This window comes from Oryctolagus cuniculus, chromosome 4 (assembly GCF_051225735.1).
Source record: "Oryctolagus cuniculus isolate XC-2025 breed Fujian yellow rabbit chromosome 4, ASM5122573v1, whole genome shotgun sequence".
NCBI classification, from domain to species: Eukaryota; Metazoa; Chordata; class Mammalia; order Lagomorpha; family Leporidae; genus Oryctolagus; species Oryctolagus cuniculus.
This window is the reverse complement of record NC_142870.1, coordinates 83,467,283-83,491,582: the sequence shown is the minus strand read 5'-3', so window position 1 is coordinate 83,491,582 and position 24,300 is coordinate 83,467,283. Positions and strand designations below refer to the sequence as shown.

At 38.8% G+C, this 24,300-nt stretch overlaps 1 protein-coding gene across 47 annotated transcripts in view; it reads left to right on the top strand.

Annotated features, from left to right (window-relative positions):
- DLG1 (discs large MAGUK scaffold protein 1) overlaps positions 1-24,300 on the top strand; it is a 249,880-nt gene that overhangs the window by 140,041 nt on the left and 85,539 nt on the right. For 20 of the 47 annotated variants that reach the window (XR_016233174.1, XR_016233173.1, XR_016233172.1 and 17 more), the window contains 5 exons: positions 3,898-3,948; positions 8,217-8,341; positions 11,618-11,787; positions 13,825-13,961; positions 19,961-20,105. Coding sequence is in view for 40 of the 47 variants with exons in the window: in XM_070072340.2 (XP_069928441.1) it covers positions 3,898-3,948; positions 8,217-8,341; positions 11,618-11,787; positions 13,825-13,961; positions 19,961-20,105 (628 nt within the window). In the remaining 7 variants the exon portion in view is untranslated. Of the gene's footprint in view, positions 1-3,897; positions 3,949-8,195; positions 8,342-11,617; positions 11,788-13,821; positions 13,962-19,960; positions 20,106-24,300 lie in introns of those variants that run through there. The other 27 variants (XR_016233171.1, XR_016233169.1, XR_016233170.1 and 24 more) reach the window with 4 other exon arrangements.

Genomic DNA, 24,300 nt, shown 5'->3' with positions numbered 1-24,300 from the left:
AAGTATTTTTGGCTGATGAACAAATAAAGAAAATGTAGCATATGTATACAATGAAATGCTATTCAGCTGTACAAAATGAAGTATATTCAGTCATTTGCAACAACGTAGTCAATATGGAGCACATTAAACTAAATGAAATAGGCCAGGCTGAGAAAGACAAATACTTCATGATTGCACTTAAATGTGGAACATGAAAAAAATGAAGTAGAATGAGTGGGGCCAGATATAGAGGGGTGGAATTGAGAAGATGCTGGTCAGGAATACATAATTTCAGTTAGGAGGAAAAAGTAGCCTGATCTGGGGTACAACATGTTAAGTAGTACAGTTATTAACAGAACACTGATACCTCAAAATTGTTGAGAGAGTAGATTTTAAATGGTCTCACCACATACCTTCCCACTTCAAAAGTCATTTTGGTAATGTACTCCTGGCCTGTAGAAGCCCAATGTGAATGCACATATTGTTACTGAAAAGTCTCTGTATTTGAAGTTGCCCATTTCAAGTTCTTGAGGATTAAGGAATAAAGTTATTGAGACCCATATGGCTTTTTCACCCTTCACCTTTCCTAGTTAATCTGTGCTACTTAGAAACATCTTGACTTGGCATTAAATTAAGCACCAAGAACATTTGTTAAGTACCTTGTAAAGGGACTTACTAGTGAAAATCTCAAATTCCTTAATGGATAATCATGAGATTATAATACCAACTTCTACATATTAAAAACAGAAAGGCCTTATTAGCACACTCCTTTGAAAATGTGTTCCAAAACAGAATTTCAGACTATTTAGAAAAAAACAAATGAACGGAAATAGAAGCCAGTGTAGCAGTTGTGGGGTTTGGCTAAAGCCATATGCCAAGGAAAGTTTATAAACCTCAATTAAAAGTTTTTAGAAATAGGAAAGCGTGAGCATAAAATAATTGGCATTCAACTCAAAGACCTTTTTAATAAAGTCTAAAGAATAAGAAATTGTTAAAAGTAGAATGTAATAGCATAGAATGTAATAGACTCATTCATACATTAAAATCACATGTTTAAGACTGTTAGCCTTTTAGCAAATCCAAGCAAAAACCATTAGAATGAGAAAGGGGAGATCAGCTACAAATAATGAATTTTATTTTTACTCATAAAAAGGGCTTATATTCAAGTTGACAAGATAAGCAAATGTGTAACCCTCTTGTACTCTAGATGAACAGAAAAGTTACATTAAATATATTTTTAAAATGCTTTCATAACACAGTCTCTAAAACAAAATGAAAGTGTGTTCAGGGGAGCAATAGGAAGAAGCAACAGAATACTTGGTTTTAAATCCATGGGGTACACGAGAATTAAGAACCCAAAAGGGGATTGGTTTCAAAAAGCCCCAAGGGAAAAACTGTTAAACCTGATTTTCTTAACTTTTTTTAAAGATTTTACATATTTTTTTACTTATGAGGTAAAGTTATAAACAGAGAGGGACAGACAGAAAGGTCTTCCATCTGCTGGTTCACTCCCCAAATGCTCACAACAGCTGGAGCTGATCCGATCCGGAGCCAGGAGCTTCCTCCAGGTCTCCCACTAGGGTGCAGGGGCCCAAGTGCTTGGGCCATCTTCCACTGCTTTCCCAGGCCATAGCAGAGAGCTGGATCAGAAGAGGAGCAGCCAGGACTTGAACTGATACCCATGTGGGATTCAGTGCTGTAGGTAGAGGCTTAGCCCACTACACCACAGTGCCACCCCCTCCCCTCCCCTCCCCCGCCACCTAAACCTGATTTAAGGGAAGAAAGCAAAGTAACTTACTTAGTTTTCATTGTTTATTTTGTGATTATGTATCATTGCATAATAAGCCACCCTGAAATCTAGTAGCTTAAAAGAAAAATTCATAATTTTTCATGATTTTCTGTATTGTTCTGCTTTATATAGTGTTGATTAGGGCTTTGAAAAAGACTAGAAGGTCCAAAATAGCCTCATTCACACATGCAGCTAAGGCTTCTTCCTTTGAATCTCCCTGTAACCTGAGTTTCTGCTCATTGTAGCTGCTAAGAAAATCCATTCTAAGACAAAGGCAAACACTATGAGGTGTCATATGACCTTGTGGTGGAATGAGAAGGCCATGCCAAGATGGCCGCTGGCAAGCAAGCATCAGTTACTCAGGAGTGGCTTAGGAAACCCCCTGGGAAACCTGGCAACAGAGCCTGCCTGACAACAGGCTGTGATTGGATGGTTTCGGATATTGCCTGGCAACAGGCTGTGATTGGTTAGGGCATAAACTGCCCCCTTAAAATAGCCTTGGCTATTTAAGCTGCTGTACCAATTGAAATAAATGAGTCTGCAGGCTGCTCGCCTCTGGCCCGCTTTCACCCGACGGGGTGGGGAGTGTGACTCCACCCTCTTGTCCACCCTCTTGTCCCCACCATGCTCCTCCTCTCAAAACGAATCCACAGCAACATGACCTAGCCTTAGAAACCACACAGCATCATTGATTCCACATTGCTTTTATCAAAGGTAGTCACAGGACTTGCCTAGATCCAAGGGGGGAGGGGAAAGAAGACTCCACCTCATTATGGTGGTGGGATTTTGTTATATTCTAAGAGCATATGGGATAGAAAATATGAAGTATTTTAGAAATGTAATTTCTCACAATCCCCAATTGACTTTTGTCCAGCCTTATATCTATAGAAGTGTTAAAGCGAGGATTTGAACTTAGTTTAATCTGATTTCAAGAATATTTATTTTCCTTTCACCAGTAGCCCTCACTGTTGGAATTAATTCTTTCAGAAGAGAATAAGGAATAAATTGGAGGGGAAAAAAAGAGAAAGTGCTCGGTTTCTAAGATGTGAGCAAGATCTTGAATAGTGAATCTGATTTGGACATGAAATGTGTGTAAGAAATTTGTGACAGGAAGGACTAAAATTCTAGCTGTAGAACTGGAAAATTGCAGGATGTGTTATACAAAGGGCAAGTCATTAAAAGGGGTTGGTGTGGGGGCTGCTGTTGTGGCTTAGCGGGATAAAGCTGCCACTTGCTAATTCTTCTCCCAGCTGCTCCACTTTCAATCCAGCTCCCTGCTAATTGCCTGGAAAAAGCAACGGAAGATGACCCAAGTGCTTGAGCTCCTGCTATGCACATGGGAGACTCAGATGAAGCTCCTGGCGTTGGGCTGGCCCTGCACTAGCTGTTGCGGCCATCTGGGATGTAAACCAGCAGATGGAAGATTCTCTCTCTTTCTCCCTCTCTCTCTCAACTCTGACTTTCAAAACAAAATTTTTTTTTAATTTGAGTGCTATGTAAGGAGCATAAAGAGGTGGGAAATGTGTGTTAGGAAGGATAGTGACTGGTAGATTCAGGTTAGTTCATACAGAGCCTTGATTACCAAGATATGAAGTTTGAGTATTTCTAAAAAATGAGAGTTTCTGGTGAGTTTTGGAGGTGTATTATTAGTCTGGGTTTTAAAACGATGTATCTGTTTTAAAACAGAGAGTGATTTGGGCTCTGGGGAATACTAATGTAGGCAATTAGGTAGATTGCATTCATTGGCAGTATTCCAGAGAAGTTAACAAAACTTGGATCAAGGTAATAGAAATGAGAATGAAGCAGTGATGGTTTTCAGTAGTTAAAATACTCAAATCAGGATAAGTTGGCAACTGATTTAATATGTAGATCAAGGCAGAATAAAAGAGTTCAATAATATTAAAAGTTGAATGATACCCTTTTTATGTGAAAATCATGATAACCATGAATGTGAACTCATTACTCACATTTCTACTCTTCCATTCACTAAAAAACTTCCCTAAAATTATATTATTTGATTTACTGTCATATTTAACAGGTTTTCATTAATAAATCTTACAACAATTATGTCTTTCCATTTCAGATATTATACTCTGAATTTCTGAGCTACTTTTCTTTTCCCCCATTAGGTTAATGGTACTGATGCAGATTATGAATATGAAGAAATCACACTTGAAAGGGTAAAAACTGTTAATTATCATAATTTGTGTTTTAAAGTACTTTTAAATACACTGCTTTCATATAGAATCCAAGGAAGAAAACCTTTCAGAACCAGAAGCATGTAATATTTTCTAAATTTACACATTATAAAATTAGCCATGGTATTTTTAGAACATGTTTCTTTTCCTTAATAATCTTCCTTAAAATGAATTTTTTGTAAAGATAGTTTTGGGTTTACAGAAAAATTGTAAAGTTAGTAAATGGAATTTCCGTTTACACTAGACTCAGTTTCCCCAATTGTTATTATCTTCCATTATTAGAGTGTACTTATTTCAACTAATAAGACAGTATCAATGCATTATTAACTGAAGTCTGTATTTTATTAAGGTTCCATAGATTTATGTTTTTCTCTTCCAGGGTCCCCCCAGGATACTACATTACATTTTGTTTTTATTACTTATATGTATGTAATAGTGAAATACCATTGATTTTAAACAAGTACTTAGCATGCTAGCAATAAGGTCAATCAATTTTCTTTCCTAGCAGAATATTAGCAGTGGTTCCAAAGGACAAGGACCATATAAAAAACTTACCATGTAATCTCCTCATCTAAAAATAACTGAAGGTTGCAATTCAGATAGGCAATTGTTCTTGATATGTCTGTCCTTTTTTTTTTTTAACTTTTATTTAATAAATATAAATTTCCAAAGTACAGCTTATGGATTACAATGGCTTCCCTCTCCCCATAACGTCCCTCGCACCTGCAACCCTCCCCTTATCCACTCCCTCTCCCCTTCCATTCATATCAAGATTCATTTTCTATTCTCTTTATATACAGAAGATCAGTTTAGCATACATTAAGTAAAGATTTCAACAGTTTGCTCCCACACAGAAACATAAAATGAAAAATACTGTGTGAGTACTAGTTATAGCATTAAATCTCAATGTACAGCACACTAAGGACAAAGATCCTACATGAGGAGTAAGTGCACAGTGACTCCTGTTGTTGACTTAACAAATTGACACTCTTGTTTATGGCCTCAGTAATCACCCTAGGCTCTTGTCATGAGCTGCCAAGGCTATGGAAGCCCCCTGAGTTCACTGACTCTGATCATATTTAGAAAAGGCTATGGTCAAAGTGGAAGTTCTCTCCTCCCTTCAGAGAAAGGTACCTCCTTCTTTGATGACCCGTTCTTTCCACTGGGATCTCACTCGTGGAGATCTTTCATTTAGGTTTTTTTTTTTCCCCCAGAGTGTCTTGGCTTTCCATGCCTGAAATACTCTCATGGGCTTTTCAGCCAGATCCGCATGCCTTAAGGGCTGATTCTGAGGCCAGAGTGCTGTTTAGGACATCTGCCATTCTATGGGTCTGCTGTGTATCTCACTTCCCATGTTGGATCATTCTCTCCCTTTTTTATTCTATCAGCTAGTATTTGCAGACACTAGTCTTGTTTATGTGATCCCTTTGGTTCTTAGTCCTATCATTATGATCAATTGTGAACAGAAATTGATCACTGGGACTAGTGAGATGGCATTGGTACATGCCACCTCGATGGGATTGAATTGGAATCCCCTGGTATGTTTCTAACTCTACCATTTGAGGTAAGTCAGCTTGAGCATGTCCCGAATTGCACATCTCTTCGCTCTCTTATTCCCACTCTTATATTTAACAGAGATCCCTTTTCAGTTAAGTTTCAGCACTTAAGAAGAATTGTGTATTGATTACAGTATTCAACCAAAAGTATTAAGTAGAACAAACAAACAAAAATACTAAGAGGGATAACATATTAAGTTGCTCATCAACAGTCAGGGTGAGGGCTGATCAAGTCACCGTTTCTCATAGTGTTCATTTCACTTTAACAGGTTTCCTTTTTGGTGCTCAGTTAGTTGTCACCTATCAGGGAGAACAAGTGGTATTTGTCCCTTTGGGATTGGCTTATTTCACTCAACATAATGTTTTCCAAATTCCTAACAGGGATCACTTTTCAGTTAAAATTTAAACACCTAAGAATAATTGTGTGTTAATTACAGAGTTCAACCAATGGTACTAGAACAAAAAAAAATACTAAAATGGATAAAGTATTACATTGTACATCAACCGTCAGGACAAGAGCTGATCAAGTCACTGTTTCTCATAGTGTCCATTTCATTTCAACAAGTTTCCCCTTTGGTGCTCAGTTAGTTGTCCGTCCTTTAAGAAAATCTGCATTTAGTTAATAATGTATTTTAGTAATGCTATCTTTTCTGGCCTGTATTTTTGGGAAATTCCACACCAGAAAATTTCTACAGTAACTGAATATCTGTATTTTTAGGACTAAACTCCTAGATAATTATATTTATTTGTATCTGAAGCCAGAATAGACTCAGGAAAATAAAAATGAGAGCATTTTTTAAATATATAATAGTTCTTTGTTGCCAGTACTTAAATTTAGGTCACCTGTTAATTGCTTGAATTTTGGTGAATGCCTTTTAACATTCAAGTAACCACAGAATTTAAGTATTGAGCATGTTTTAAATTTATTTATTTTATTTGAAAGAGATATTTCCCATCCACTGGTTCAGAATGCCCACAACAACCAGGACTGGTTGTTGATTCCTAAAGCTAGGAACCTGGAACTCAGTATGTGCTCCCATATGGTTCTCAAGGAACCAAGTACTGGAGCCATCACCTGCTGCTTCCCATTAGCAGGAAGCTGGATCAGAAGCTAAACCAGCACTCCAGTATGGGCTGCAGGCATCTCCAAATGCATTGTAATCCACTGCCAAATGTCTGCACTTGAACATATTTTAATAGGCTTTTTTTGTGATACCTTCTAACTTTTTGTTTTATTTATTTTTCATCTTTTCTCTAGCATTTTTAAAATTCCTTTTCTTGGGACTGTATTTAATCATTATAATTTTCACTTGTTGAAAAACTTGATTACTCGAACAACTTGGTAACCTCCCATAGCCTATTCGTACTAAGATTCTAGTAATTCTTTTTAAAAAGAGTTTAGACTGATGCAGTTTTTTGCTAACAGAATTTTAGGGAAAATGGTGGTAGAGTAGGTGTTTAAACTATGTAGTACTAACAGTTAAGAAATACATCCAAATGTATCTGTTTTTGAGTTTCATAAAAGCCAAAGCCATTCTTGGAAAAAAAATTTTTTTTGATATAACACTTTTACTTAGATTACTTGTCCTTGAAATTTTTTTTGTAGCCCAACTGTTGCTGTGAAGAAAATAGTCAGAAATTCAGTTCTTCAGTGTATAAGCCAAGCAAAAAGTAGGCACTTTGGCAAAATTTACTTTGCTATTAAGAAAGCTAACCAATGTTAAAAGTTTGCAGGCTAAGCTTTCAGTCTTGGAAAATGCCTTTTGCTAGGCAGGTCTATTGATTAAACATGTCAAGGATTATTGGCAGCTATTACTTAGCTACAGTTTGATCATTTAAAAATAAACCAGTGGCAGAGTTAACAGAAAAAAAGCACCATTCTCACCCCTTTTTTTTTTCTTTTTTTCTTTTTTTTTTTTTTTCTTTTTGACAGGCAGAGTGGACAGTGAGAGAGAGACAGACAGAAAGGTCTTCCTTTGCCGTTGGTTCACCCTCCAATGGCCGCCGCGGCCAGCGCACCGCGCTGATCCGATGGCAGGAGCCAGGTACTTCTCCTGGTCTCCCATGGAGTGCAGGGCCCAAGGACTTGGGCCAGCCTCCACTGCACTCCCTGGCCACAGCAGAGAACTGGCCTGGAAGAGGGGCAACCGGGACAGAATCCAGTGCCCCGACCGGGACTAGAACCCGGTGTGAAGGCGCCGCAAGGTGGAGGATTAGCCTAGTGAGCCGCGGCGCCGGCCTCTCACCCCCTTTTTTAAAGGCTGAAATAATAATATGGTTTTACCTACTCAGCAGCAAAAAGATTCTTCACTGTTTGTTGCTTAAAAAAGATCTACCCTAACAAACATGGGTGAGATACAGTACACTTATAGTGACACCTATGCAGATGGGTGATTAATCCCAGGACAAATTGGACATTTCTTTTAAAGAAAAAACTACACACTAAATTTCAGAAGTACCCATTACATTTTATTTATCGTCATCTACTCAGCAGTAATTGCTTCTGAAAAGACTTCCATTAAAAAAAAAGGCATGCCCATTTAATTTAGAATTTTCATATTACCCAGACCTAAACCTTTATGTATCTAAACATGTGCTTCTCATGTTAGTGCAGTTCCTGGGTCCTTTAATTACAAGAACCCATCAATAAATGCAGTTCTTATTCAGCTTCAGATTTTTTCCCTCTGTCCCCAGGGAAATTCAGGGCTTGGTTTCAGCATTGCAGGAGGTACAGACAACCCACACATTGGAGATGACTCAAGTATTTTCATTACAAAAATTATCACAGGGGGAGCAGCTGCCCAAGATGGAAGATTACGGTATGTTTTGCACATTATGTTGTGATTTTTGAATCTGCTTTATATTCTCTTCTTGATGCAGACTTATCAAGGATAAATGTGAAACACTGGCATAGTAACTAACAGTATTTAAATGAATGGATGAGGTAATTATGCTATAAGCATTGATTCCCTCTTTTCATTTAGGAATTTAATTTTTATCTTTTTTTTTTTTTTTAAAGAAAAAATTGACTTATTTATTGAGAGGCAGAGTTACAGACAGAGCAGGGGAGAAAGAGAGGTCTTCGATCCACTGGTTCACTCCGCAAATGCTCTTGACCGCCAGAGCTGGGACAGTCCAGAGCCAGGAGCTTCTTGTGGGTCTCCCACATGGGTGCAGGTGCCCAAGCACGTGGGCCATCTTCTACCGCTTCCCTAGGCCATTAGGGAGCTGGATCAAATGTGGAGCAACCAGGACTTGAACCAGCACCTATATTGGATGCTGGCACCACTGGCAGAGACTCAATTTACTACACCATAGTGCTGGCCCCAATTTTTTCATATATTTTATGCATATAACATTGTAAATAATAAATGTGTTTGATTTGTAAGCAAATTTATAGAATCGTGAGTTTCCCTGTATATTTATAATACGTCAACAAGATATTTCCAATTTCTTTTCTATTTGGGAAAATGTATATAAACTTATTTAAGATTCACGTGATCTTGCCGGCGCCGCGGCTCAATAGGCTAATCCTCCGCCTGTGGCACTGGTACACCAGGTTCTAGTCCCAGTCGGGGCGCCTGATTCTGTCCCAGTTGCCCCTCTTCCAGGCCAGCTCTTTGTTGTGGCCCGGGAGTGCAGTGGAGGATGGCCCAAGTGCTTGGGCTCTGCACCCCATGGGAGACCAGGAGAAACACCTAGCTCCTGGCTTCGGATCAGCGCCGTGTGCTGGCCGCAGCGCGCCAGCTGTGGCGGCCATTGGAGGGTGAACCAACAGCAAAGGAAGACCTTTCTCTCTGTCTCTCTCTCTCACTGTCCACTCTGCCTGTCAAAAAAAAAAAAAAAAAGATTCAAGTGATCATATGTATCTGAGTTTGTATCTCATGACACAAAGAGTAACATATAAGCAAACTTTAAAACAATGTATTTTGTTAGATGAAAATAATACTGATAGATCCAGTATTGATTTTGGAAGATGTCTGTCGCAAAGTCCGTTGTTTCCTTAGGCCATAAGTTATGGCACTTTTCCTATTCCCCTTTCTTTGTTTTTAAGATTTATTTTTTTATTTGAGAGGCAGAGTTACAGAGAGAGGGATTGACAGAAAAAGATCATCCATCCACTGGTTCACTCCCCACATAGCCGCATTGACCAAAGCTGAGCTGATCCGGAGCCAGGAGCCAGGAGCTTCTTCTGGGTCTCCCATATTGGTGCAGAGACGAAAGCATTTGGGCCATATTCTGCTGCTTTCCCATGCCACAAGCACCACAGGCAGAGGCTTAACCTACAACACCACAGTACCACCCTCTATTTGTTCCTTTTTATACATTCGTGGTAACAACCTGAAGTTTTAGGGATCATAATTTTAAATGATTTGTTAAAAAGAGCATCTTAATTTAAAGCTTTTGGTACCATATGCAGCTTTTTAGTTTCTAAACTTCTCACAGGATAAGACAACTGGTGTATCAATAAAATTTTAACTATAGACATAAACGATTTGACCATTCATGTAAATGTAGAGCTTTACTTTCTGTTTACTGGCCTTTTCTTTTTTAAATTATTTTATTTGAGAGGCAGAAAGAGAGAAATCTCCCATCTGCTAGTACAGTCCCCAAATGCTCAGGAGCTAGGAACTCAAACCAGGTCTCCCACATGAATAACAGAGACCCAAGTACTTGAGCCATCACCTGCTGCCTCCAAGGGTGCACATCATCAGGAAGCTCTAATGAACAAGAACTAGGACTTGCACCCAGCACTCTTGTAGGGGGAGCCGGTATCCCAATTAATGCATTAACTACTACACCAAATGTCTGCCCTTGTTACTGGTCTTTTATTTATGTTGAAAAATTACTCTGGTCCTTCTGCATCACTGAAGAATATACCTACACTACTAACTTTAAGGTATCACTACCTTTGGATATGCAGTTCCTCCAAAGAAAGTTAAATCAATGCAGACGTTTATCAGGACCAGTTTTAATATTTTACTTCTGTTTTGTTCTCCCTCCTTGCCCAGTATGAATAACTTTTTTTATTTTTCTTAATGTAAAACAATAGAAACTGAGGCCAGAACCAGGAGGAAAGTTCAAGATTAGAAACAAATCAGGACTTTCAAAAAACATATTGCTGGGGCTGGGATTGTGGAATATCCAGTAAATTTGCCACCTGTTATGCCGGGATCCCAAATGGGCACCAGTTTGTGTCCTGGCTTCTGACTGGGAAAAGCAGCAGAAGATGGCCCCAGGATTTTGGGCCTCTGTCACCCAGCACTGGCCATTGTGGTAATCTAGGGATTGAACCAGCAGATAGAAGATCTCTCTCTTTCTCTCTCTCTCCCTTTGTCTCTGTAACTCTGACTTTCAAATGAATATTTTTTAAATTAGCATGTCTAATTGTAAGTAATTTACATAAAAAAATCTTTGAATTATGTTCCCTAAATCTTTTACGTAATATAAATGTGAAGAAGTAATTCAATTATTTTAATTCTAGGCTAGAGGTTGAAAAAGGTGCTCAAAAAATTAGTTTTGGTTAAGTCAGTTAGTTAATCTCAGTCTTCATACTACCCCTGTGACTTTAAATGCCATAAGAAACAGCCTGTTTCCCTTATCTTTGAATTAATAGCTCTGTTACTTGCTATCTAAGTGGCCTTGAGAAAGCTGTTTAAACTCTTTGTGTCTCAGTTTTCTAGTCTGTAAGGTGGGGATAAAAATTTCTATCCACTAACAAGTTGTTACAAGGGTTGGAACACTAAAAAAATACCTAGCATGTGCTTAGTGCTAAATAAATGTTTGCTAGTTTTGTAAAATATCTTAATGCCTCCATGTAATAAATGGTAGCTGTAATTAATATTTTTATGTAATAATCTATAGTCTACACTATTGTTTTACTCCCTGGGCTTGCACTTGGGAAATATTTGCTTTTATTTATATTAGTAATTGACACATTTAAATTAATATATTTTCTTCATTTGTATATTCTGGAGTAAATAATTCTTACCTAAACAATGGGGGAAAAAAGGTAAAATGGAAAATTCATATTTAAGTTTTTAACATTCAGTTTTTACTTTTAATATTTCATTTGATTTTTTTTCCCCCCTCAGGGTCAATGACTGTATTTTGCGAGTAAATGAAGTAGATGTTCGTGATGTTACACACAGCAAAGCAGTTGAAGCATTGAAAGAAGCAGGGTCTATTGTACGCTTATATGTAAAAAGACGGAAACCAGTATCAGAAAAAATAATGGAAATAAAGCTCATTAAAGGTCCTAAAGGTATGTGATAAACCAAACTATGATAAATTTTTAAGAAATCTCTGAGATAAATACAACTGTGAATTCACTTATGGCACTCATTCCAAGATTAAGAATACAAGTAGGCCGGCGCCGCAGCTCAATAGGCTAATCCTCCGTCTTGCGGCGCCGGCACACCGGGTTCTAGTCCCGCTGGGGCGCCAGATTCTGTCCCAGTTGCCCCTCTTCCAGGCCAGCTCTCTGCTGTGGCCCGGGAGTGCAGTGGAGGATGGCCCAAGTGCTTGGGCCCTGCACCCCATGGGAGACCAGGAAAAGCACCTGGCTCCTGCCATTGGATCAGCATGGTGTGCCGGCCGCAGCGTGCCGGCCGCGGCAGCCATTGGAGGGTGAACCAACGGCAAAGGAAGACCTTTCTCTCTGTCTCTCTCTCTCACTGTCCACTCTGCCTGTCAAAAAAAAAAAAAAAAAAAGAATACTAGTAATCTATAGAACTTGAGTGATTTTAGAATTGCTCTGTTTTTTTCTACCGATTTTTGTTTAAATAGAACTTTAGACTGTCTGCATCGCATGGGCAAGTGTTTGGCCTAGTGATAGGATGTGTGTGTCCCATGTCAGAGTGTCTGATTTCTTGCTGCTAATTTCCAGCTTCCTGCTAATGCAGTCCCTGGGAAGCAGTAGTGATGGCTCAAGTAACTGAGTTCTGACCACCCACATGGAAGGCCTGCCCTAGCTCAGTCCTGAGCATCAGAGACTTTGGGGTAGTAAACTACCTGATTCTGAAGCCTGTTGGTTCTGCCCACAGACAATTTTTTATTATTTATTTTAATATTGTAAAAATATTAGAAATGTTAGAAGCAAAATTATGATAGAAACAAAAGTAAAACATTTACAATGTCTTTGGAGTATTAGCAAACGCATTTACAAAAAAACTTTAAGAAGGAACCTGGGGGAAAACAATTTTTAAAAAAGGACCGAGATGTTAATACAGGAAGTAAGATGAAGGGATATGGAAACTCTGTATTATTACTATTTCACAGTTCATTTTTTTTTAAGATTTATTTATTTGAAAGGCAGAGTTGGCCAGCGCCACGGCTCAATAGGCTAATCCTCCACCTGCAGCACTGGCACACCGGGTTCTAGTCCCGCTCGGGGAGCCAGATTCTGTCCCAGTTGCCCCTCTTCCAGGCCAGCTCTCTGCTGTGGCCAGGTAGTGCGGTGGAGGATGGCCCAAGTGCTTGGGCCCTGCACCCCATGAGAGGCCAGGAGAAGCACCTAGCTCCTGGCTTCGGATCAGCGCAGTGTGCTGGCTGCAGCGCGCCAGCAGCAGTGGCCATTGGAGGGTGAACCAACGGCAAAAGGAAGACCTTTCTCTCTGTCTCTCTCTCTCACTGTCCACTCTGCCTGTCAAAAAAAATAATAAAATTAAATAAAATAAATAAATAAATAAAAGAAAGGCAGAGTTACAGGTTGAGAAGGAGAGGCACCTTCCATTTGCTGGCTCATTCCCCAAATGGCCACAAATGGCAAGGGCTGGGCAAGGCCAGAGACAGGCCAAAGCCAGGATCCTGGAGCTCCATCCAGGTCTCTCACATGCATGCAGGGACACAAGCACTGGGGCTGTCTTCTACTGCCTTCCCAGGCACATTAGCAGGAAACTGGATTGGAAATGGAGCAGCAGGGACTCAAATAGGCACTCATAAGGAATGTCTGCATTGCAGGCTTGCTGTGTCACAAAGCCAGCCCTACTACTACACAGTTTTAATTTTGTAAATTTAAAAGTATTCAGAAATAAAATGTTAAAAAAAAATACGTGGAAGAATGTTAAATACTTATGAAAAGAAGCCAATCACCCAAACGAGGACTATAGGTATGCCTGTATTTTTAGTTGTCCCTGTTTATAAAACAAAACAAATACTTAGAATTTAAAAAGAAGATAGCTAACTTTACATTTTAAAAATTAGTAAGATGGAATTGTTACCTTCTAATTATAAACTGTTTGTTTCTGGGGTTATGTTCCTGTTTATTGATGAGAATCTAAACCCAGTGCTTTCCAAGCAGGTCTTGGGTTCAGCATTGCTGGAGGTGTTGGAAATCAGCATATTCCTGGGGATAATAGCATTTATGTCACCAAGATAATTGAAGGAGGTGCAGCACATAAGGATGGCAAACTTCAAATTGGAGATAAACTTCTAGCAGTAAGTCTAAGACATCTGTTTAAAAATCATTTTGATGTCCTGTTTTTTTTTTAAGCAGTCTCTGGACTTTGTACATACTTGAAGTTTCTATAATGTTTAAATGAGTGACTATAAGCCTTGCCTTATCAGAACTTTTGGAAAATAATTTTTGTATTTTTATTTGTCATTTTGATTTTCTCTAGCATCCCTCCTCTCTTTTTCTTTTATTTATTTTTTTCCTTTTCATTTTTTATTGAAGGGTTAGGTTGTTGAAAATGCACAGAATTGTTTAATCACAATCAAGTTTATAATACGGTGTCATTATTTGTTCATGCATGACTCTCTTTTGTTTTACTTTAGTTAATTTATGATATAATGAAAACTGGTATAAAGTGATTCCCTGGCCTAAGAACTGGCACGTCAGTAATTTTTATTTCCTTCTTTTCTTCTTAAAAGTTGTTTAATCACAATATATGTCTAACTATTTTGTTTAGTATTTTCTTGGAAACTTTTTGAAAGGCTTTTGATTAAACTCTTTTAATACTTCTTCTAAAGCTTTTTTTTCACAGTTTTGTTTTTCTCAGACTCATATCCTTGCCTAGAGATGAAATTTGTTCATTTCATCTCCATATAATATTCAGCTATGTGACCAAACTACAATTTATTTATCCATTCTTCTTCAGTAACTACCTCAGCCCATTTTTCCCTGGAAAAATGGAACCTGAAGAAAAACTAACATGCTAAGATGATTTGGGGAGGTGTGATCTCAGAAAATCTAGAGTGAGTGCCAATAAAAGTGAGAGTGAAGGAAAGTCAATACAAGGTAGAATGTTTCTGAGCTGTTTTGTGTGTGTGTGTGTGTGTGTGTGTGTGTGTGTTTTGGAAGGCACAGTTACAATGGGGGTTGGTGGGGAGAGGTAGATATACCGTCCATCTGCTGGTTCACTCCCCTAGCTCTGGGCCAGGCTAAAGCCAGGAATGGGGTATTCTGTCCTTACATCCCATGTGGGTGGCTGGAACCCAAGTACTTAGGCCATATTCCACTGCCTTCCCAGATGAATTAGCAGGAAGCTGAATCAGAAACAAAACAGTGAGGGCTAGCTAGCATTGTGGTTCAGCAAGTTAAGCCACCTCTTGTGATACCAGCATTTCATATGAGCAGCCATTCACTCTGATACAGGATGCTGGCATCATTTGCAGCAGCTTATCCTACTGTGCCATAACAAAGGCTCTTGGCTATAATTTCATAAGTGTAGCTTATAGAGGATCAGTGGTCTAGATTAGTCAGATGTAAGTCAGATAGTGTTATAGTCTCAACTGTGTGGGATATATCAGCCATGCCTAGTCCATGTTAGAAGAAGCTAGCTGAGAGAACTGGTAATGGTAGGAGACAAAGTAACAGCAACTGTAACCAGGACTGAGAAAGCAACTAAGGTCTAGTCGCTGGTGGGCCCCAGTAAATCTAAGGGCACACAGACTGGGTCCAGGATAGTGGTAAGCTGAGCTGTTTCTAATTTTTTTCTGATATTGTGAATGATTCTTCTAGGAAGAGCTGCTATGTGTTCTAATGAACATGTATGAGTTTCACTTGACTATTTGCCTAGGCATGAAATTAGTAGATGATTAGATTTCCTTTTAGGAGAATCACTTTTAAAAATTCTATGTTTTCTATATTGCTTATAAAATATTACACTCTCATCAGCTATATGTAAAAGATTATTGGGTTCTGTATTCTGTGTAGTACTGCTTATTGTTGCACCAAGGAGACTGATTTTTCTTCTTTTAAATTAATGATGGTGAAGAGGAAAGAAGGATATTTGGACTACTTTTCTATAACTTACCATCTCACAGGCACGGTCACCATCTTTCCCGCTACAACCAGCATGTCAAAATCACCACCTAGAGACACACACACCACCAAAGAAAAGACCTTCTATCTCCATTAGATTCCTCACTTTCATGTTTAAATCTTGGACACTACGTTTTCCTTTTTGGTTTCCCAGAACAATTTTGGTGATAAGGAGGGAGCAACCTGTGCTGATTTTACCACCATAGCAGTACTCTTAAGTACTCTTATTTTCTCTTGAATTCTCTTCAGTGAGGCTTTTGTTTTCATAATTACACTGAAATTAAGTAATTCTCCATCCTCATCTTTTTTTTTTTTTTTATTTGACAGGCAGAGTTAGTGAGAGAGACAGAGAGAAAGGTCTTCCTTTTTCCATTGGTTCATCCCCCAAGTGGCCGCCGCCACGGCCAGCACATAGCAGCCGGCGCGCTGCCCCGATCCGAAGCCAGGAGCCAGGTGCTTCCTCCTGGTCTCATGCAGGTGCAGGGCCCAAGTACTTGGGTCATCCTCCACTATACTCCTGGGCCACAGCAGAGAGCTGGACAGAATCCGGCACCCCGACCGGGACTAGAACCCGGGGTGCCAGTGCCACAGGCGGACTCCATCCTCATCTTAATTGGCTCATCTGGCATTTGACACACCTCCTTCTTCCTTCAAACACTTTCTTCATTTTACCTAAAAGTCACTCTCTAGCTGGGTGTTTATCTTTTCTCCTAGCCACTCTTCATTCTCCCTTTATGGTACATCCTCCAAAACTCTAAACACTGAAGTGACCGAGGACTCAGTCCTTGGACTATTTCTCTTCTTTATCAGTGTTCACTCCCACCAATGTCACTGATTTTTAAACTATAGACTCTTTGGTTAATGGTCATATAACTTTGCTCAGATCTTACAGTTTTGAAGGCATCCTCTTTATTTTATATGCCATATTGAATCCCTCAGCAAATCTTGTCAGCTCTTAGTTTAATTCTCTAATGCTGCATTAAAAAATAAAAGGCCAAACCAGTAATAATCATGTTTGCTTACACATCTGTGAATTGGGTAGGGCTCGACAGCAACAACTTGCCTCTGATCCATGTAGGAATGGCCAAACTAGGACAAACCCATTTCCAAGCTGGCTCACACAGATGAGAGGCAAGTTGGTATTGGCTGTCAGCTGGGAGATTGCTTGGGGTTGTTGACCAGGTATTTATTTCTCCAGTGCTTTCTCCACGTGGTGGCTCACAGATTGGCGACTAGATTCCAAGAGGATAACCTCTAATGTATTTATCAATCTTGTCTTTGTACCACAGTTGTTATGTCTCACTGACAAAGGTAGTTACATGTCAAGCAAGTTACATATCTGCTGCTGCTTTGCCAAGCACATTTGTAGGGATTAGAAGCAGAGCAACCAGGATTCAAACTGATATCCTGATACAGGATGCCAGTGTCACAAGAAGTAGTTTAACTTGCCGCACCTCCGTACTGGCCCCAAGGTAGAGATTTTATGAGGATATGAATAACAGGATATATGGCTCATTGCAGGCCACTAAAGGAAAAGTATATCACATATGCATATTTCAAAATGCAGGCAGCCCTTGCTTTGCATGACAATTTGAAACCATAAAAATGACCAGCTAAAGCTCTGCAAAGCAGTATTTTTTTGTTATTTTGACAGAGTTATAGACAGAGAAAGGTCTTCTTTCCATTGGTTCACTCCCCAAATGGCCGCAACAGCCGGTGCCGCGCCGATCCAAAGCCAGGAGCCAGGCACTTCTTCCGGGTCTCCCATGTGGGTGCAAGAGCCCAAGCACCTGGGCTATGCTCCACTACCCTCCTGGGCCACAGCAAGAGCTGAACTGGAAGAGGAGCAACTGGGATTAGAACCCAGCAGCCCATATGGAATGCCGGCGCGCAGGCAGAGAATTAGCCAAGTGAGCCACGGCACCGGCCCCTGCAAAGCAGTATTAATAATCAACAAAGAAAATTATGATTCTTCTGTGACTTAAACATTTTATTCAAAACATAAAAAGCTCTTGTGTTAATTTTAAGGATGCTGATTGTGGAAGTGAAAATGTATTAAACATTTTTAGTGCACTGTAATTTAAAATAAAAGGATTATTCTTTGGCTGGCGCCGCTGCTCACTAGGCCTCTGCCTTGCGGCGCCAGCACACCAGGTTCTAGTCCCGGTCGGGGCGCCAGATTCTGTCCCAGTTGCCTCTCTTCCAGGCCAGCTCTCTGCTGTGGCCAGGGAGTGCAGTGGAGGATGGCCCAAGTGCTTGGGCTCTGCACCCCATGGGAGACCAGGATAAGCACCTGGCTCCTGCCATCGGATCAGCGCGGTGCGCCGGCCGCAGCCCACCGGCCATGGTGGCCATTGGAGGGTGAACCAACGGCAAAGGAAGACCTTTCTGTCTCCCTCTCTCTCACTGTCCACTCTGCCTGTCAAAAAAAAAAAAACAAAACTCTCTCTCTCTCTTGGCCTCTCCTCTCTCTGTGCAACTCTGACTTTCAAATAAATATATAAATCTTGATTATTCTTTTGCAAAAATAAAAAAAAATTTATCAAAGAGAGGACCAGTTCAAACCTAAAGCAAACAGAAGGAGGGAAATAGTATAGAATAGACCAGAATTAATGGAAAAGGGAATATAAAAACAATAGAGAAAATTAACAACCAAAAGTTTGTTTTTTAGTATATGTGCTGCCGAAGTGAGCACTAACAGTTTGTTTTTTGAGACAGTTAACAAATTGACTAATCTTTAGCTATTCTGGTCAAGAAGGAAAATGAAATCTCAAATTTATAAAAGCAAGAATGAAAGAGACTATAAGAGAATACTATGAACAACTTTGTGTTCCAAGAAAAACATGACCTACTGCTTCTATTCAATGTTATACTTAATTATAATATCAATCCTAGACAGGGCAATAAGAAAAAAAATTTAGACTGGAAATAAAGGATTAAAACTATAGTTATAGATGACATCTTATTGTTTTTAGGAAATCCTCAGTAATCTACAATTAATAAATAGAGTTGCAGGATACAGTTTAGCTATCTAAAAATCAACTATCTCTATATGGAAGATAAATGAATGGTCTGGCTGGTGCCACAGCTAACTAGGCTAATCATTCTTCGCCTGCGGCACCAGCACCCCAGGTTCTAGTCCCGGTTGGGGCACTGGATTTTGTCCCAGTTGCTCCTCTTCCAATCCAGCTCTCTGCTGTGGCCCAGGAAGGCAGTGGAGGATGGCCCAAGTGCTTGGGTCCTGCACCTGTATGGGAGACCTGGAAGAAGCACCTGGCTTCTGGCTTCGAATCGGCACAGAGCGCCTGCCGCAGTGGCCATTTGTGGGGTGAACCAGTGGAAAAAAGAAGACTTCTCTCTCTCTTTCTCTCTTACTGTCTAACTCTGCCTGTCAAAAAAATAAGATAAATGAATGGTCAATAAATAATTGAAGAAAATTCAACTTTTTATTAATAGAAGTACAGATTTTTAAATAATTTATGCAAAAATTAAAACACCATTTTGCAGACTTAATAATACTCAGTGTTGGCAGAGATCTAAGTAGATTGTCAGTCTTATATACTGTAATAATGAGTGCAAATTTAGTAAAGCCATTTAGGAGAAAAATTAAATATCTGTTAGAGACAGGCATTTATGAGCTCTGGTTTGAGTTCTGGCTGCTCCACTTCCAATCCAACTCCCTGCTAATGCACCTGGGAAAGCAGAGGAGGACAACCCAATTGCTTGGACCCCTGTACCTAAGTGGAAGACCCAGAAGAAGCTCCTGGCTTCTGTGTAACAATTTTTTTAAACGTACTAATTCTATGTTTCCCAACATAGAGCAATTTCTAAGCTACCTAAATAAAATGATTTATTTGCAGAACAAAAAATATATTATGGTTTTAAAAACAAGAAAACTTACTATACACGTTCCTAAATGCCTAAGAGTGAGAGGAAATTGAGGCTAGAGCAGTAAGAATAGATGTTAGAATCAAGATTGACAATTCCATTAATGTACATAAACAACTTCCTGATATCATATACAATCAAAACTACTAGGATTTTTCTTTTCACATACCTTTATTTTCCTAGGTCAGTTATTTTCCCTATCTTTGGTATAATTATTTATAACCAGAAACAAGAAAGCAAGTGAAAATGTCTTAAAATAATTGTCTTCGGGATTTTTTTTTAGGTAAATAGTGTGTGTTTAGAAGAAGTTACTCACGAGGAGGCAGTAACTGCCTTAAAGAACACATCTGATTTTGTTTATTTGAAAGTGGCAAAACCCACAAGTATGTATATGAATGATGGCTACGCACCACCTGATATCACCAATTGTAAGTCTGCTTAAGTTTACCTTTAGATATGATACACTCTAATAAAATGTTCCTAGTATAAGAGAACATAATATAAAAATTGTAATAATATAAAATATTTTAAAGAACTATTAAGCATTTTAATCTGTTTTTATTGAGAATCTTCATATTAATGGAGGGGGGATCCTTTTTCACCTTTATTATTTTATTATACTAGATAATTTTAACATTTAAGGCACTGATTCACAAACTTTGTGTAAATAAGTCACCAAGGGATATTTGTGATAATACAACGTTTTTTTGTTTGTTTTCTTCTGATGCTTTTGGGATTGAGCACAGAAACTGCTTTAATGTATAGTTTAATTCTGTTAACAAGCGTAGTCATTCTGATGCTTCTGGTGCTGCGGTTCATAGACTACATTTTGCAAAGCACTGGTTTTAAATATTTCTGAAATTTCAGGATTTAGAATCTCAGCTACATGAGAATAGATATTTTCTTTATATATCACAATTTCCTCTTACATTGCATACCATATTTGTGTGAAATTCAGTGGATTTGAATTCAATTGTTACTAAACTACTTACATCCTTAAAAGTTTCATTTGATTGTCAGGTTTTTTTTTTTTTAATGTATAAGTGGGAGAGAGATTTAAATATCCTTTTTGGAAACTTTGATTTCAGAATAGTTTTAAATTTACAAAACAAAAATTGTAAAGTAGTACAAAGAGTTCTCATATATTCTATATTCAGCTTCCCCTGTTTTGACATCTTATATTAATATGACATATTTGTCATAATCTTAAACCACTGACATTTGTTTTGGTTGAAAAATAAAAGCATTATTCTGTGCATTGAGTTAATGTTAGAGGAACCCATAAGTAATAAAGATCTTAAATATACTCTTTGTACATTTGCTTTTGAGTGTTCCTTTTCTAAATTACAGTATTTTTAAAATATTCTCTATCAAATCATGTATTTGATTTGTAAATGACAGTGTTTCCAGTTTTCAAACTGTCAAGATTCATCACTAACATTATTATAAGATACAGATTATATTTTGAAATCTGTATACTGTCCTTAGATAATATTAAAGATTTATTTTTTTATTTTGAAGCCAGGATTAAAGAGAAGCAGAGACACAGAAAGAGAGAGAGAAGAGAGAAAGATCTTCCATCTTCTGATTCACTCCCTAAATGGCCACAACAGCCAGGGCTGGGCCAGGCCAAAACCAGGAACCAGGAACTTCATCCAGGTCTCCCACATGGGTGCAGGGGCCTAGGGACTTAGGCCATCTTCCGTAGCTTTCTCAAGCACATTAGCAGGGAGTTGGATCAGAAGTGGAGCAGCTAGAACTCAAACTGGTACCATATAGGATCCTGGTGTCACAGGCAGCTTAACCCTCTATGCCACAATGCCAGCCCCTGATAATATATTTTTAACTGCTCATTGACTTATTGCTCCCAAACAGCTGAATCATTTTCTTAATATTATTCATCCCACTCTAATGGACAGAAATGGTATCTTACACTTCTTTTGTGTCAAAGAGAAGAACCTTCTACTTGAAATTCTTGCATGCACTTGATCTTACACATTTTATAAGTTTTTATATTTTTATTTGTGACTAAAGAAGCAATTTCTATAATCTTTTATTCATCAAATCATGTAACAGTCTTCCTGTGAATACTGCCTGTCTCTTTAAGACAACCATGTTCCCATTTGTGTCAGTTAAGAATTGGGGTCCTCATTATAGCCTAATATACAAATAACCATGCTGCTTCTTTCAAAGATGTTAACCTGAGAAAAATATTATTTCTTAATTGAATTATCCTTTTCCATATATGATAATGTTATTTAAAAATGGAAGGACTTGGACCATCTTCTGCTTTCCCAGGCCATAGCAGAGAGCTGAATCGGAAGAGAGGCAGCTGAGACTAGAACCGGTGCCCATATGTGATGCCAGTGCTTCGGGCCAGGGATTTAACCTGCTGCACCACAGTGCTGGCCCCTATATTTTTTATCTTATTTGTAATTATCAATAGCTCATCACTCCTAAAATATCAATTTAAATTACTCTGTTCTATGATTACTACCCTCAGTTACGTCATCTCTATTCTAACAGTTCAACTTCATGTTGACTCTCAGTCATTTGACATTATCACTTTATTGCCCTCTTGTGTTTTTTTGTCCCCCATGTTTCTACTTCTTTTAAGTTGGTGAATTACTTAGCTTTTCATTACTATAATGAAATACCTGAGGCTGCTAAAGAGAAAGGGTTTATTCAGCTCATAGTTTTGGAGGTTACAATCAAAATTGGGCAGCTCTATCAGTTTGATGTCTGGTAAGGGTGGAGCACTTGCAGAGGGAAATATTATGTGGCAAGCCAGGAAACAATCCAAGTGCTTGGGCCCCTCCCATGTGGGAGACCCTTTGGAAGCTCCTGGCTCCTAATCAGCTCAGCTGCAGCCGTTTTGGCCATTTAGTAATAAACCAGTGGATGGAAGATCTCTATCTTTCTGGGTCTCCCTCTTTCTGTCTGTAATTCTACCTCTCAAATAAATAAAGCTTTAAGGTAAAAAGAACATCAGCCTTAAAGGTGGCTATTTGGCCGAGCAATTAAGACACCCGTGTTGTATATTGGAGTAACTGAGTTTGATACCCAGCTTGGCTCTATTGACTCCCAACTTCCTGCTAGTACGGATCCTGAGAGGCAGCAATGATGAATGGAGTAACTGAGTCCCTGTGACCCAAATGGGAGACCTGAATTGTGTTTTCAGTGCCCAGTTTTTGTCCGTTAGTGTTGAATTTCATTATTTATTGAGGTGATTTTTCTATCTTATTCTACTAATGTGGTAAATTACACTGGTTTTCTAGTGTTAGGCCAAACTTCCATTTTGAGAATAAATCCACACAGACATGCAATGTGTTATATTTCAATGGGTTCTAATTGATTACATTTTGATTAGGGTTGTACATCTGTGTACATACTTTTGAACTTATGGTACTGTCCTGAAAATTTCCTTTCCCTTAATGACCTTGTCAGATTTTGATATTATGTTTGTGTTTGTCTCAAATCATGTGTTGAAAGAGTACCGTCTTTTTTATTCTCTGAAAGTTTTTGTAAAATTTGTTTTATTTCAACCCTAAAGGGTTGGTTGAGTTTGTCATTGAAGCCTTCTATCCAGGTCTGGAATTTTTGGGGGAAGATTTTAGTTCTGAATAAAGTTTCCTTAGCCAATACAAGACTATTCAGACTTCTGTCTTGTTATCTCAATAGAAAAGAGTGCTGGATCACATTTAATTTTTATATGATGATTGTCAAGGACTGATGAAGAGTATGTTTTTGGCAGAAGCAGCACCACAGATATCAAAGTTGGAAAACAGTTTATATAATAGAAAATATTTTTAGAGAGAAATATTGCAATAGAAAATAATGTTATTTAAAAATGGAAAAGGTAGCCCTAAAGAAAAGTAACTAAGTATTGTTTTCCTTATAGACATAGATAGGATATTTCTTTCTTTTTAAAGATTTGTGTATTTCATTTTATTTGAAAGGCAGAATTAAAGAGAGAAGGAGAAACAGAGATAGATGTTCTATCTGCTGATTCAGTCCCAAATGGCCACAAAGGCTAAGGCAGGGCCAGGCCAGAGCCAGGAGCATAGAACTCCATCCAGGTCTCCCACATTGGTAGCAAGGGCCCAAGTATTTAGACCATCTGCCACTGCAGAAACTCCTGGCTTTGGATCAGCCCAGCTCCAGCCATTGCAGGCATTTAGAGAGTGAACCAGTGTATGGAGGACCTCTCTCTCTCTCTCTCTCTAAATCTGCCTTTCAAATAAATAAATAAAAAGCTTTTTAAGAAATAATGAAGGAAATGAGAGAGAAGGTTATAGAAGTTACCTGTGGGGGTTGGAGCTGTGGCATAGAGGGTAAATCTGCTGCTAGTTTCCTTGAAAAGCACAGATATTCTTACATATCACCCAGGAAATACTTTGAACTTCCAAAGTCAAGGGCCATTTACAAAGTCCCTGGAGGGGCCAGCATTGTGGCACAGATGAGCCTCCACTTGCAGCACCTACTGCCCATATGAACACAGGTTTGAGTCCTGGCTGCTCCACTTCCAGTACAGCTCCCTGCTAATGTGCCTGGGAAAAGCAATCATTGCCACCCACATGGGAGACCCAGATAGAGTTCCAGGCTCTTGACTTTGGCCTGGCC